At 36.5% G+C, this 14,337-nt stretch overlaps 1 protein-coding gene across 2 annotated transcripts; it reads left to right on the forward strand.

Annotated features, from left to right (window-relative positions):
* The first annotated feature begins 472 nt into the window (after positions 1–472).
* cables2a (Cdk5 and Abl enzyme substrate 2a) lies at positions 473–13,399 on the forward strand. Of its 2 annotated transcripts, XM_077217927.1 has the most exons (10): positions 473–1,048; positions 4,722–4,814; positions 6,744–6,821; positions 7,534–7,630; positions 7,814–7,982; positions 8,215–8,265; positions 8,831–8,928; positions 9,271–9,377; positions 10,541–10,745; positions 10,845–13,399. In XM_077217927.1, exons 1-10 carry the CDS (start codon positions 513–515, stop codon positions 10,983–10,985), a joined length of 1,575 nt encoding a protein of 524 aa, XP_077074042.1. In that variant the 5' UTR covers positions 473–512; the 3' UTR covers positions 10,986–13,399. The 2 variants fall into 2 exon arrangements, with proteins under 2 accessions (XP_077074042.1, XP_077074043.1); XM_077217928.1 differs by lacking the exon at positions 8,215–8,265 and having other exon boundaries at positions 488–1,048.
* The last annotated feature ends 938 nt before the right edge of the window (positions 13,400–14,337 follow it).

A 14,337-nucleotide genomic window follows, 5' to 3' on the forward strand; every position in this document is an offset into this window, starting at 1 on the left:
TAATTACTCACCCTCATGTTGTTCCAACCCCGTAAGGACTTCGATCATCTTCGGAACACAAATTAAGATATTTTTGATGAAATCTGAAAGCTAGAAGCCTATGAAGGAGTGAGACAGCTTTCAGACAGCCTAGTAATAAAATATAGGGTGAATACAGTGGGACACTTTTTGATAATTAGTTTAGGGGGAACTTAATACTTATTTTTAGAAATAAACATTTAATTACATCTAATATACAAATATATAAAATTATTAAACGTAAGTGTCACTCTCATTAAAAATATATGATGTGTCATAGTCAAAGAAAGCAACAGATGTCTTGTGTCCTCCTGTACATTTGAAGCCAGGCTATTGTAAAAATTTATGAACTAAGACTTCTCGTCCAATCCACTGAGACAAAGTCTCATTTATATGCAAGTGTCAGGAATTTGAACCAATAAGGTGTCAGGGGGCGTGGCCAACCCCTCAGTCGCTCTAATAGCTCTGTCTGCTTTTAGCTTACTCACAGTAGAATGGCGGCCGCTGCCTGCGGTCCTCGCGTCTGTCCGAGGACTAATTCGGCCAAACCACACAAAGAACACCTGCGAAAAAGCCGTGATTCCCGTCGCAGACAAGCAGCATTATTGTTTCTCACCAATATATCTTTGGACGGGCGACCGGTTTACAACCTAAGCAATGGAATCGTTGGCCCTAGGGAAGCCGAGAGCCGGTGTGTAACGTTAGATGTCGGTGTGTCGTCGGCTGTGACGGGTCCCCCTCCGTCCACATCCAGCAGCTACGGAACCTTCACACAAGTGACATCCTCCATCAGCGGAGGAACTGCGACCCCTATACCGAGGACTAACACATACCCTGCTCCTCTGAGCCCTCCTCCAGCATTAAACCAAGGGAACAGCGACGTTTTTACTGAGGATGGACGAGCAGATCCTTTGTCAGTCCAGGCACCCCCTCTTTCACCGACCTTTGGACCGCTGAATCCGGTTTTAGGATCAAGTAAAACACCCAGCCAATTCCCGGGCTCCAACCCTGTGCCTGATCCCCGTCAAAGGTGAGCTTTTGTTTAAGCACGCAGTTTGGCAAACAATAACACGCGTTATTGACGTTTTTTTTCTGACTGGGTTTGTATGCTTAAATTACACCATTCAAACAAATGTTGAGTAATGTAACCTTTTCTACAGCTGTCTTAAAGAATTCTGAATATATATTTGTTTATGAAAGCTATGTTTATTTCCAAATCTTAGCACGATTTTGGATAATCACAACTGCATCTGGCCTGTTGTTTACCAGTGTTTACATTCGTTTATGACTTTTGAAGCAATATCATAAACAGTGGACATTACAGTACGAGAAAAACCCAACAAAAACGAATCTATCCCCTTGAATTACTGACTTCCGCCTTATTGTTTAACTTTCATTTTCATATCTGATGTCTTGTTTTCTAGGCAAGAGTTTGACAGGAAATATTTGTGCGACATTTTTGAGACCTGCCAAAATAAACAGGTTGGGAATCGTAAGGATTTCTAGTTCCGGTTCTTTTAGTACTTTAAAGAAATACAAATTCAACCATTGAGGCAATCGAAATATTGGTTCTAACTTTTATATTAAATAAAATACTTAGGAATAGCATTTTCTAAAATAATTTATATAAATACAAATGACCATTTATTACAACAAAAACCATAATGTTTATCTGTAACTACATTTTGAAAATGAACTATTTTTGATTTGCATTTTGACTTCATAAAATCAATTCTTGGTTAATTTAGAGTCGGACATGATTAAAGTAATAACTTGCTGCTCATAAAGTGAGTCTATATGACTTCTATTTTATTTCAGCCAAACACAATCGGAGTTATATTAAAAATATCCTGGCTCTTCCGAGTTTTATAATGGGAGTGAAAAGCAACTTAGATTTTGATTCCCCAAAAAGTTCATCAATCCATCATAAAAGTAATCCATACGGCTCCGGGGGGTTAAATAAAGGCCTTTTGAAGCAAAGTGATGCGTTTTTGCAAGAAAAATTGTCATATTTATATAACTTTTTAAACTATTATCACTGGCTTCCGATAGCGGCTGTACGCGAGTCTAGTTCCAGCCGAAGAGTGAACTCTGACCCGACGCATGATGTAATGACGAAAATGGAAGCACAGAGGATAGAGTAACACCGGTCACGAATTAGAAGTTTAAAATGAGAATTTTTAAAGAGAAATATGGGAGGAGCTTGAGTTGTCTCCCAGCACTATTTATTTGATACTGATTATTTGCATGTTTATGCGCCCGATAACCGATATGCAGAACCGATCTTTGTTTACTGTTATACTTCTGTTTTTGACACAATTATTACAACACAAATTAACTGAACAAACCATTTTATTTATAAAAATCACTCCCTCCTTGCATACAAAACAAAAAAAACTTTAGGAATCTAAATTACCTGAATTTTATTTTTGCATAGCTATTTTATAGTGTAACTTAATACTCCCAGTTAAGCAGAACTAGTTGTAGTGTAGAAAACAGAGTCTTTCAACATTGTGCCCTGTAAGCCTGCTTCGTTTGTTTTCAAAAATGGTAAATAAATCAAATTACAATAAAAACATTTATATTATTACATTATATAATTTATATCTAAATTATACATTTAATTTATAAGCATCAGCAGCAACAATGTTAACAATAGGCAAAATAAATGTTAAAAGTCTAATGTTTTCATATGGAGAAAATAATTGACAGGGGAGTCATATCACCTTTGCAGAAATGTATTTCATTTTAAACAGTTTTAGAAGGTTTATGTGCCGTTAAATAGGTTTAAACTAAGAGTGAGGAATAATTCACTGGGTAATATTAATTCACTGAATAATATTAGCTGGAATGCAACATTGTCAGGAAAGTAACAAACAAAACAGCATATACATAATTGCATTTTCCAACTAGTATGTTATTAATTATTAATAATAGTTTTGTCAGTCTATATCATGAAATCCTTTCTGACAAAATGCCGTTTGTATATGCATTTACAAAGAAATATAACTTAGGCTACTCAACGCGATCGCACGTGCAAATAATAAATAATTAATTTCCACAAAGCGGTATATTTAGATGTTTATTAGCGAAATAATTGCTATGTAGTAAATTATCATATAATCTAGGGTGTTTAAACAAGATAATCTTGTCAAAAGTTTCATTCAGTGGCCGTGCTTGAGCATTCCTGATCATCAACCCAGTGAATGCTCAGCAATATGAACAAACTTTTTTTTCGAGACTAATGATGAGCAAATACAACAGATAGAGAATTAAATTCAGCGCTTTTATTTTCAACACGCACTCATTCATGTCTGTTTTATTTAATTCATGTAAAGTTACGTCTTTATTGGGGCAGGACATGACGGATTACACTACGTGACTCCATGAGTTCGTCTCAATTCGTTAGAACCAAGCTGCATAAATATACTATATCAGGCATTTATGTCTCAAATCTCATTTCTGCATGTCTGTTATGTTAAATAAAGTTGAATAATTAAAGCAAAGTAAGTCGAACATATATTTTACCTGTGCACAGAGTTGTTGTTGACTGATCTCCTCAGACGCGGGCTGCAATGGCGGAATTCTCAAAACGGCCACAAGATGGCGCCGTTTATCGGCGAATCCGATATTACAAAACCGATACCCGATTATGGGAAAATGCTTAAATATCGGGAAAAATATCGGTAGACCGATACATCGGTCGATCACTACACCTAAGCTTACGCTACTCCTACATCCTATGTCATACGTCGGGTCACAGACCACTCTTCAGGCGGAACTCTACTCGCATACGGTCCGGAAGCCAGTGATTATAGTTTATAAAGTTATAAATATTGATATTTGTCAGACTGTTTAAATAGCAATGTATGTTTTTGATTCACAATAGAAACCGATTTATAAGAGTCATTTGTTCAGGAAGTCACACATTTTTTTATGATTCACTAAAAAGCACGTGCTCATAAGACACATTCTTTTGAGAGTCTGAATTCTCAGGACGTGCCATAGGCTATGTTTTGTGATTCACTAAAAGAATTGGCTCATAAGACTCATTCATTCATAATCTGGACTACTCTGGGCAAAATTAAAAGACCTAAACAAAGATGTTTTGGATATACTGTAAAGTGTATTGAAAAAAAGTTATTAATTAATCATTACGAGTAATAAAGGTTTGATGGTTATAATGAGGTCTTGTCTTTGTATTTGTCTTTAAAAATAAAGTCCTCTGTAACTGTGATAACAGAGTCTCTGATTAGGGAAGACCCATAGGACAGATGGAAGGTTTTTATGGTGATAAGAATTCACTGCTGTCAGAGTTGATAACTGAGAGACTGCTGAGTCAGTCAGAGAAGTATAGCATAAAGGCCATCAACCAGTCACAACAAGCTTTATCTGCTGGTAGGTTATGTTGCTTATGTAAACCGCACCTCATGATCACACTGCAGTACACACGCACATCATGTCCTGTGTCGTCTTTGTTGTTTGCCTGTTCTGTTCCCCTCACCCTCTCATCTCTTTATGTAAGGTGAGGTCTGCTCGCTGATAGACTGATGCTGGACGGGTGACCTTTTAAGCCGTAGTTTATAGTCAAGGGCCAAAAGATTATGCCTTTACTTCAATTTAATACATCACAATTTTTCTCTAAGCTCATACAAATTAAATTCGCATGTGTTTATCTACATTTTGTTACATTCTTGTTGCAGGACACGTAACCTTTCTGGGTCTCCGGGGCCAAAGGTTTCCAAGAAAGTTCACTTTATCAAGAATATGAGACCATATGATACTCGAGTGAGTAGGTGAGTTGGCGGGTTTTTTCCCATATTAAGTCTGTACATTAACTACAAAATACCAATCAGATTTTAGGGACAAGTTTACAGTTTATCTCAAGTTTAGGTTTACAACCAGAATTAGGTGCTTCTACATCAGTGTTATTCACCCATCATTTCCCTCTGATTTTAGGGTTACATTATGCTTAGGGTTAGGACAAAAGTTTTGGACAAAAATATTGTTCCTTGATCAACAAAATGTTGATCCAGGAACATTTCTTACTTGGCTAAATCATTGTGACCATCAGTCTAGACCAGGGGTCTTGAATCTGTTTGAAGCGAAGTAGACTTTGGTGGACACAGAGACCGAGTTCAAAAAAATCTGAGAGTTCCTTTTTGAGACTGACTGATAATAACATGCATATAATACCATAGTTATATATTTACATACTTGATACTTGCATTGCAAAGACAATTTAACAATTTAATGATCATTATTGTCAAATACTCATACATTACATCTGAATTTTACTTAATAATTTTTTTAGGTGGGACAATGAAATATTAAGCCGAACTTTAGCTTCTTAACTTTATTTGTTAGTAAGTTAACTTAAACTTTTTGTTTAATGAATATTTGATTATTTAATTTTCTATACTTTCTATAATTTTGCTGAACTTTAGCTTCTTAACTTTTTTTTGTATTTTATTTTTTTATAAAAAATACTTTATTCATTTTTATTTTATTCTTTTTGTCAACAATAAGGATAGAGGAGTTCAATTCTCATGACACAAGTCACATAAGGTGAATATAAAAAAGTGGATGCTGACTGTTTCCTCAGGCAGTATAATTCTGTGCTCTCATGCTAAGTGAAACAGTGCAGCTTCAGACAGACTCTGTGATTCCTTCGCTAACTTAATAACTGGCATAAGTACTCACTGGTATAACTCACTTAGGTTCTTAGACAGAAGAAATGGGGTAGATGTGTCTGCCTACACGGGGAACAACCTAGCTAAATTAAATCAATCTTGAATGGAAACTTATAGATCGCTTGCATCTTCTGAAATGGAACTACACCTTGGCAAGAGACATTAAAATGTAATGAAAGACGGTTACATAAGATAAATTCTTCCAAAAGTGCTCTTCCTCCCTGATTCCTTTTCTTTCTCCCTCTAGCTTACTTTTCTCCTCTGGTAAACTCTGCCAAAATCCCTATTTACTTTTGTATTCTGCATCAGCAAAGGGTTCTTTTCTTTCTTTTTTCTTCTATCTTTTTTTTTCCGCACCATAAAATAACATGAATTATACACAACCTTATGTGGTGGTTAATTTTACACAGGTTAAAGAAAGAAAAAAAACAAAAGCAAGAACAAACATAGTAGAAAAACAAAACGCATAGTGCAAAGAGATTCAATTTCAAAAAGAAAAGAAAAATGAGTGCATTTTCTGATACTCTCGTAATCTTGTATATTACGCAATACACAGTTTTTACCCCCTGACTTGCATTATCAACCATGAAATCACGCCTCATGTGCACATTCACCCCCAGCCTCATGACATCAGCGGTAATGTTATAATGGCCCGTTGACCTCCTTGAACATAACCCATGTCACATGCTGCTGACTTGTTAACTGTGATGCTGTTCAGCCTCCTGGGAAATGTGACAGAGTTTGTTGTTATCAGATCTGGTCATGCTGACCAGTCTACTTTTACATAGAAAGCTACATGCTGCTTTAAACTGACAATTTCTGGATGTGTGGTTGAAGAATAGTTTTACATTTGTTGCCTCATTTTGTCACCAATGTCATTTCCAGTGCCATATGATCTCCCATTTGCGTTGTGCTGCATGTTGTTGTGACCCATATGCACTTGTTGTGTGGTGTAAACATGGCTGGTGTACTGGGATGGTTTAGGTGACTGATGCTGTCTGTTCTGTGTGCATTGCCATCTGTGTCCTGCAGGGTTGTGCTGATCTGTGCCAAGAGATCCCTGTGTGCTGCTTTCTCTGTATTGCCCTATGGAGAGAGTTATCACATCAGGTACAGAGCCACCACAGTCAGCCAAACAACTCATTTCATATCATGCAAATCCACAAGGGATGGACAAATCAACTGTTTTTTTCTTTAAGTAAAGCCTGGACTATGAAATATGATGTACAAAAGAGTAAATTATTTATTTAAGGATGAAAATGTGCTGTTGAGTGATTTTCACAAAGCTGGATGTTGAGTGTGTAAAGTGCTCTGTTTTAAAATTATTTTAATTTATACTACCGTTCAAAAGTTTGGGGTCAGTATGTATAATTGTTTTTTTTTTAAATAAAATTAATCCTTTTATTCGGTAGAGATCCATTAAATTGATCAAACATAATTTTTAGTAGTGATTAGATTTTCTTTTGGCAGTCCAGTTTACAGTGATTTGTCCACCTGTCATACACTGGCCAATCACATCATTCGCAGATTTTTTTTTTTTTTTGGTCAGTATGCATTTATTTAAAAAACACAAAGATGTATCATTCTACGCTTTAATATAAATAAACCATAATAACTTGTAAATGAAGAATGACTTTACAAACGGACCGGCCTATAAACAGTCTGCTGGTATATTAACAGGCACCGCTAGTGTCTTTTGCATCAGGCAACAGCAATAAGAGACAGAGGAGTCTTTATCTCAATATCCGAATAAAAGAAATTGTTTCAGTGCAGAGAAAAGTTATTAAATTCTGACTGTTAATAATGTATCTTTACACTGCAGTGACTCTAAACTAGAATCCCAGAGACTCAGACACTCTTCTGGTGGTGGAGTTGAAATGGTCCCTGGATTAGAAGGAGTGGAGGTGGACTTTGGAACGGTAAGATGGGTTATATTACTCTAAGATTGAGCAAAAGGCATGATTGTGTGGCTTAGAAACCTCCTTAGTTGTTTATTTGGTGGTGTATCAAAATCTGTTTTAAAGCATGATTGTGCAAGGTGCAGTATTTTGCGCAATGTAAATGTTTGTTTACTCTGATAGCCCTGGAATTTTGTGTTGCAGACAGTATCATATGCCCGTTTTCTGCTCCCAACTAATGCCTTGGTCAGGCAGAAGAGCAGTGGCCCACCTGACATCAGTACAGCTCAGACGGCAATGTCTCGAAACCGTATCAACGGGCAGAAGAACTTCACCCCTTCCCGAATCAACAGCACAATTATACAAGATACTGGTGAGTTACATTTGCAGATACATTATGTGCTAATTATAGCATTTTTATATTTATTCATTGGGGACTGTTATCTGATGTGCATGCATTTCCAGCATGCACATTACTTGTACACTACCGTTAAAAAGTGTGGGGTCAGAAAGGCCTCTGCAGTTTTTGAATGTGTCTTATGCTCCCCAACAATGTCTTATTAATGAATTTCAACAAGCAAACTGAATAGACCAATCTCCTTCAGGTTTTCTGTCCTCTTCAGAAGTCATCAATAGTCCAACTGCTACAATGACTGGTACTGTGTTTTTATTAGGGCTGGGCATTGACAATTTTCACGATTCGATTTCTATTCATAAGCTTGTGATTGGATTTTGATATATTCAACTCTATTCAATTCCATTTTCATGAGAAAATTGACCTGTGGCGTAAGAACAGTGTCAATTGCGCGAGTCTGAGTGTGTGGGTGTAGCATCCCTGCATATGACTTTTTTTTTTTTTTTTTTAGTTATGTTTAACTTTCCAAACAGAGCCAAAGACTCTAATGCTTAGGCTTTGTTTGCACTCCGAAGCGCCGTGTCGTCTTCCATCCGGGAAGGCTGCAATGCATTACTGTATTGCATTACAGCGTCCCACTGTTCAAACCGCGTTATTGCAGGCCTTTAGACCAAATGACTATTCGACAACAAAACATTTTTGTATTGTGGATGTTGTCAATAAAGTTTACTTAACGTTTCAGCCCACTTATCAATGTTGAAATTTGTGTATCAATTTCATGCAACCTTGCTGAATAAAAGTATTCATTTCTTTCAAAAAAGTCTATTCATGTGTACATGCATGTTTAATGTTGTAACTCTTGCTAGGTGTGGACGAGCTGTCAGACTATGACCCCAACTTACTCAGTGACCCCCAGTGGCCTTGTGGGAAGCACAAACGAGTGTTAATTTTTGCATCTTATGTGGTAAGATTCTTAACTGAACCAATACAGATTCAGTAATCTGATACTAATGAAAATGCTTTGAAAGGACATTTGAATTGCACTACAACATGTTGGTGATTCATAATCATTGAACCCATCTTAATACCCTATATCAGATCACATCAGCATGTCATAAGATAACCCTTAGGGCTCAATATGGTCTAACCATAGCTAAAGTCATGAAGCATGATCTCTTATGTATAACAGGTGACTAGGCTTTAGCTGTAAAAGTTGAATGCTCACATCCATAATTGTTTTAGTAGCCATAAAAAGCCATACATGATTCTTTTATACACCTATAATAATTCACCTTGTCCCCTACAGACAACCGTTATAGAGTATGTGAAACCGTCTGACTTGAAGAAAGACATGAATGAGACGTTCAAGGAGAAGTTTCCTCACATAAAGCTTACACTAAGCAAAATCAGAAGGTAAAGTCATTTTTATGCCAAATGAAATGGTTACAAGCCTGAGTTGTGTTGCTTTTAGTCCATGTCTGTTAGCATTATTAGATATTGGAAATGTCACTGTGCACGCTCATATTTCTACATTTAGATCTGCTTTACCATCACGTTTTATGTTCATCTTTAAAAACACATTTTGCAAATCTCAAAATGAATATCCATTTTTCAAAATTTACATTATACTATTGTGCTGCCTAAATTAACTTCAAGGATTTTATTTCTAATGTTTTATCCATTTTGAATTTTAATATTGACCATTTTTGGTTAGTGGCCAGAAATTTAACATTTGTGCATCTTGGGCCCTGTTTACACCTGGTTTTAAGATGCGTTTTGGTCGATCGGTTCACAAGTGGACGATGCTTAATACAGGTGTAAACGGGGTCTAAAATATTTTGAGCTTGTCCACTTTCGACCACTTCCAGAGGTAGTCGGAAACACATTCGACCGGATTGCTTTCATAGTGTAAATGCTCATGTGGTTGAATGTGTTCGAACAGCCTCAAATGACTGCCTACTGACTTAACACGTGAACATTATGGGAAGCGCGCTAGCCAAGCAAGTTTGGTTTGAAGACAAAAAAACGTACCAAGCACAATTTTCTATCCCCATTCCTGATTTCTAACACTCACCGCATTCAGCCTGGTCTTGCGGCTTTCATTGCAGAAATGTAAGCTGATGCTCTCTATAAGTTTTTCAGTTGTCTCTGTGCGTATTCGTATTTAAATTGCGGAAGCTTATTTCGTTCATTAGATTAGGAAAAACTGGAAACGCCGATACATTTACCCGACCATAGACCCTCCCCTTAAAGAAATCAGGACAGAAGTGGTTGAAAGTGGACAAAAGAGACGGATTAAAACACCAGGTGTAAACGGGAATGCATCTCCCTCATCTACTTGAGATCCGATCGACCAAAACGCATCTTAATACCAGGTGTAATAGAAAATGTCAACACAGGAAAGAAATGGCACACGTTAAGCCATTTCATTGGGTCTTCTAGCACATAACACTATCACAACATTATGTACATATAAGGCTGAATGAAATTAATAAGCTTGAAATGTGATTAATATTTAAGCTGTTTTTATAGGCATGTTGTAAATTGGTTCTAATTAAGTTTAAATTGCACCACAGTTTGAAAAGGGAGATGCGCTCGGTGAGCGAGGAGTGTGGCCTACAGCCAGTTACCATAGCGATGGCCTTTGTTTACTTTGAGAAGCTGGTTCTGCAAGGGAGGTTGAACAAGAATAACCGAAAGCTGGTGTCTGCCGCCTGCGTTTTACTAGCTGCTAAGATAAGCAGTGACCTCAAGAAACAGGAGGTTAAGCAACTGATTGATGTAAGTGACTTACTGATTTGGATTTTATTATCTTTTATTATGATTTATGTAGTAACTTTCTCTCTCTCTTTCGCCCTTGATCTGCCTTACTCTGAATAGAGGTTGGAGGAGCGTTTCCGAATAAATCGCAAAGAGTTGATTTCCCTGGAGTTCACGGTTCTGGTTGCCTTGGAGATGGCGCTCTACCTCCCGGACAGCAAGGTCATGCCTCACTATCGCAGGCTGGTACAGCAGGGCTGAAATGGAGAGGGCCCTTAAAGGGATAGTCCACCCCAAAATGATTTACCCTGATGTTGTTCCAAACCTGTATGACTTTCTTTCTTCTGCAGAACACACACAGAAAATATAGATATATAGAAGAATGTTGGACCGTCCAAACCATTTTGGTTACCATTGACTTGATTGTATGGACAAAAAACACTGAAACTTTCTCAAAATACTTCCCTCTGTAGAACATAGAATAAAAGAAAGTCGTACAGGTTTAGATCAACATGAGGGTGAGAAAATGATGACAGAATTTTCATTTTGGCGTGTATTATTCTTTTAACAGCTGTCTGTAGACCAGAGAGGTCTCATTCTTATGTTATGGCAGTTATGGAAGGTTATTTGTATTATTTATTGATTAAACAGATCATTGGAATATTCTCTCTGCTATGTCCAGTGGCCTAGACACTCCCATCTTCACTCTTCACTTCATGAATCTGATTTTATAAATCATACATGTGTAGAGACAGGCTTACTTGAAGCACTGATTTTAATTTTTATTATCTGATTTTTTATTTTTGTGCATTTTAATTTTTTTTTATCCACAAATGCTTGTTAATCATCATTTATTAAAGCTTTTTCTTAATGCATCATTTTATTTATGCAATATTTTATTTTTGAATTACTTTAATTTTGTTACAATTCGTAATTTATGAATACTGAATATATTTTTGTTGACACGTTACATGTTTTGTGTTGTTTCTTTTTTTGATGTGTTTTGGGGTATTCCGTGCGTGTGGCATTCCGATGCGTATCCAGCCTGGCACTCTATGTTAGAGATGACATTTAACGGGCACATTAATTGTGCTTTTCTCTCGATCTCTCTTTTTTTGTTATCAAACATTTACCAACTACTAGTCTGTGGTTTAACAGTGATACAATGTACTTTAAAGGGATAGTTCACCTGAAAATGAAAATTCTGTCATTTATTCACCCTCAAATTGTATTTCTTGAAAAAAAAAAGAGAGAAAAAAATAGATAGAAACTCTATCAACAACTTCAGGTTGGGTAAATTATGACAGATTTTTCATTTTAGGGTGAACTATGCCTTGGTAGCGTTGAATGTAAAAAAGTCTTATGGATATGTGAGTGCCATTTTTAAACAGAAACAGAACCATTAAACCAGTTGCTTTTCAATGTCTTGACATAACTGTTGTTTTTTCAAATTTTCTCTGTTTAATGCACAACTGTGACAATTACAGTGTTAAAATGTTTAAATTTTGGCATTCTAATGTCCTAATGATCTTATGTGCAATGTTGATTGACTATGTTTCAAACGGTACAGTAGGTGTTACTGATAACTCCACACCTGTATATTCAACTGTTGTGTATTTGGTCTCAGAGGAAACGGCACCTCATTGACCGAGTGAGTCTGTTTTGTGTTGTGCAGTGTTGAATACGACCTAACCTTTCTGAATCTTCTTGGTTAGTGTTCATACAATATCATATATTTTATCTCTGATGTAATTTAATCATTTGGAAATGTTTATACACCATATAGGAGTGGCCCATGTTTACTTTCAGACCTGGACGGTATCACAGTGTGCAGCATTACTAGAAATATGCAACTTTGTTTTGAGATCTGATTTCTGTTGATTGTTTTGACCGAGAAGCACATATCCACCATCTAGTGGTGGCCTTTTTAACATGATGGCTCTGTACGGGCCGTTGGCTCCTTTCCCTCAGGAAACCTAGACTAAACAAAATTCCTATTGCTAAGACAAATGATCAGCTGTGAGATTGAAATTGAATTGGAGAGAATTATAGGTAATCATACTTCACTATTAGTCTTCACTGAGCGTTGAAGAATGAAGTGCCTTTTCTATTACATTTGTCAGTACGGTTCTGTTGCCATAACATTTTCCACACATCCCGCCTCTTTAATATTTTTAATACCGAGTCATCACACACCTTGACGCACGTTATGAATGTGACTGTGGATCCGGTTGGAAAACCGTGTGACGTGTTGATTGATTTCTGCCCGTATGTGAATACATTCACTCCTGTGATACTGTCGTAGAAGCTTTTTGAGGAGGTAGATCAGTACAGACACTGTGAGGGGAATCCTGTGACATTCTGCATGAGAATACTGTTTTTTTTTTTTTGAGTGTGTGTCTATGAAATTTCTTCCAAAAGTTTTATTTTTCAAAATTGTCTATTTTAGCAGTATGTCATAGAATGATGTGAGGCTGGTTTGCACTGCCAGATAAAACGCCAACAGGATTAACATTGAACCAAAAACCATTGGATTTTGGTGTTTATTGGGCAGTGTGAGACAGACTTTAGTGTGGACTGAACTGTTCACATGGTCATATCTGTTGTGTTGTGTAGATGCTGTGCGTTGTCATTTTTTTTTCTATTTGCATTTATAAAGATGTTTTTAAATTTCACTTGTCTGAGGTTTGTTCTCACTGTTTACATGACAAATTATTTACAAGTCTCTTTACTTGGAAAAGGTTTTTACTACAGTTAAAGAGATGATCTGATTAAAAGAGAAATGTGAAATGCCTATTGTTCAGACATGCAGGTAATCCCACCCCTGTGCCATTAGTTTAGCAGGAAGTATTTAAGTGAGACTGCTTAAAGAAACATAAATGTTGATAGCACCGCAATCCGCATTAAAGGCTTAGTTTACCCAAAAATCTAAATTCTGTCATTAATTTCTCACCCTCATGTTGTTCCAAACACGTAAGACTTTTGGTCATCTCATCAACACAAATATCTCCATAGACAACATACGCAGCTACCACTTTGATGCTTCAAATAGTTCATAAAGAGATCGTAAAACTAATCCATATGAATTTAGCGGTTTAGTCCAAATTTTCTGAAGAGACACAATGGCTTTATATGATGAACAGATTGAATATAGGATTTCTAATGTTTTTAAAATAAACAATCTCTAAATTTACAAAGTTTTTCATTTTCAACTTTTTGAAGCGTCAAAGTGGTAGCTGCGTAGCTGTCAATGGAGGGACAGAAAGCTCTTAGATTTCATCAAAAAGATCTTCATTTGTGTACCGAAGATGAACGAAAGTCTTAAGGGTTTGGAACGACAAGAGGGCAAGTCATTAATGACACCATTTTCATTTTGGGTGCTATCCTTTTAAAGAAAAAATGAAGGGTAACATTTAAAAAAAATATTTTGTAAATGTATGTTATAGATCTTGTTATAGACCTTGTGATGCTTATCAATTAGTTGGCATGAACCCCATCCCTCTGCAAAAGCTCGCATTCATTTTTAAGTGCAATGGCCACATTTCACAATCCAGTCAACAACCAATGCATAGTACCCACCCTACATTTTTGTTCTTTTTTGATAATCACATCA

The sequence above is a fragment of the Siphateles boraxobius genome, unplaced genomic scaffold, assembly GCF_051911475.1.
Source record: "Siphateles boraxobius isolate OS27281-9 unplaced genomic scaffold, OSU_SipBor_1 77, whole genome shotgun sequence".
In the NCBI taxonomy this organism is placed as follows: domain Eukaryota; kingdom Metazoa; phylum Chordata; class Actinopteri; order Cypriniformes; family Leuciscidae; genus Siphateles; species Siphateles boraxobius.

What these genes read in the sequence shown, in the direction of transcription:
- cables2a (XM_077217927.1), top strand. Translation starts at nt 513, where the DNA reads ATGGCGGCCGCTGCCTGCGGTCCTCGCGTCTGTCCGAGGACTAATTCG. An exon ending in GTGCCTGATCCCCGTCAAAG is followed by an intron (nt 1,049 to 4,721) that starts GTGAGCTTTTGT and finishes TTCTTGTTGCAG; the next exon opens with GACACGTAACCTTTCTGGGT. An exon ending in CACAATTATACAAGATACTG is followed by an intron (nt 7,983 to 8,214) that starts GTGAGTTACATT and finishes AATCTCCTTCAG; the next exon opens with GTTTTCTGTCCTCTTCAGAA.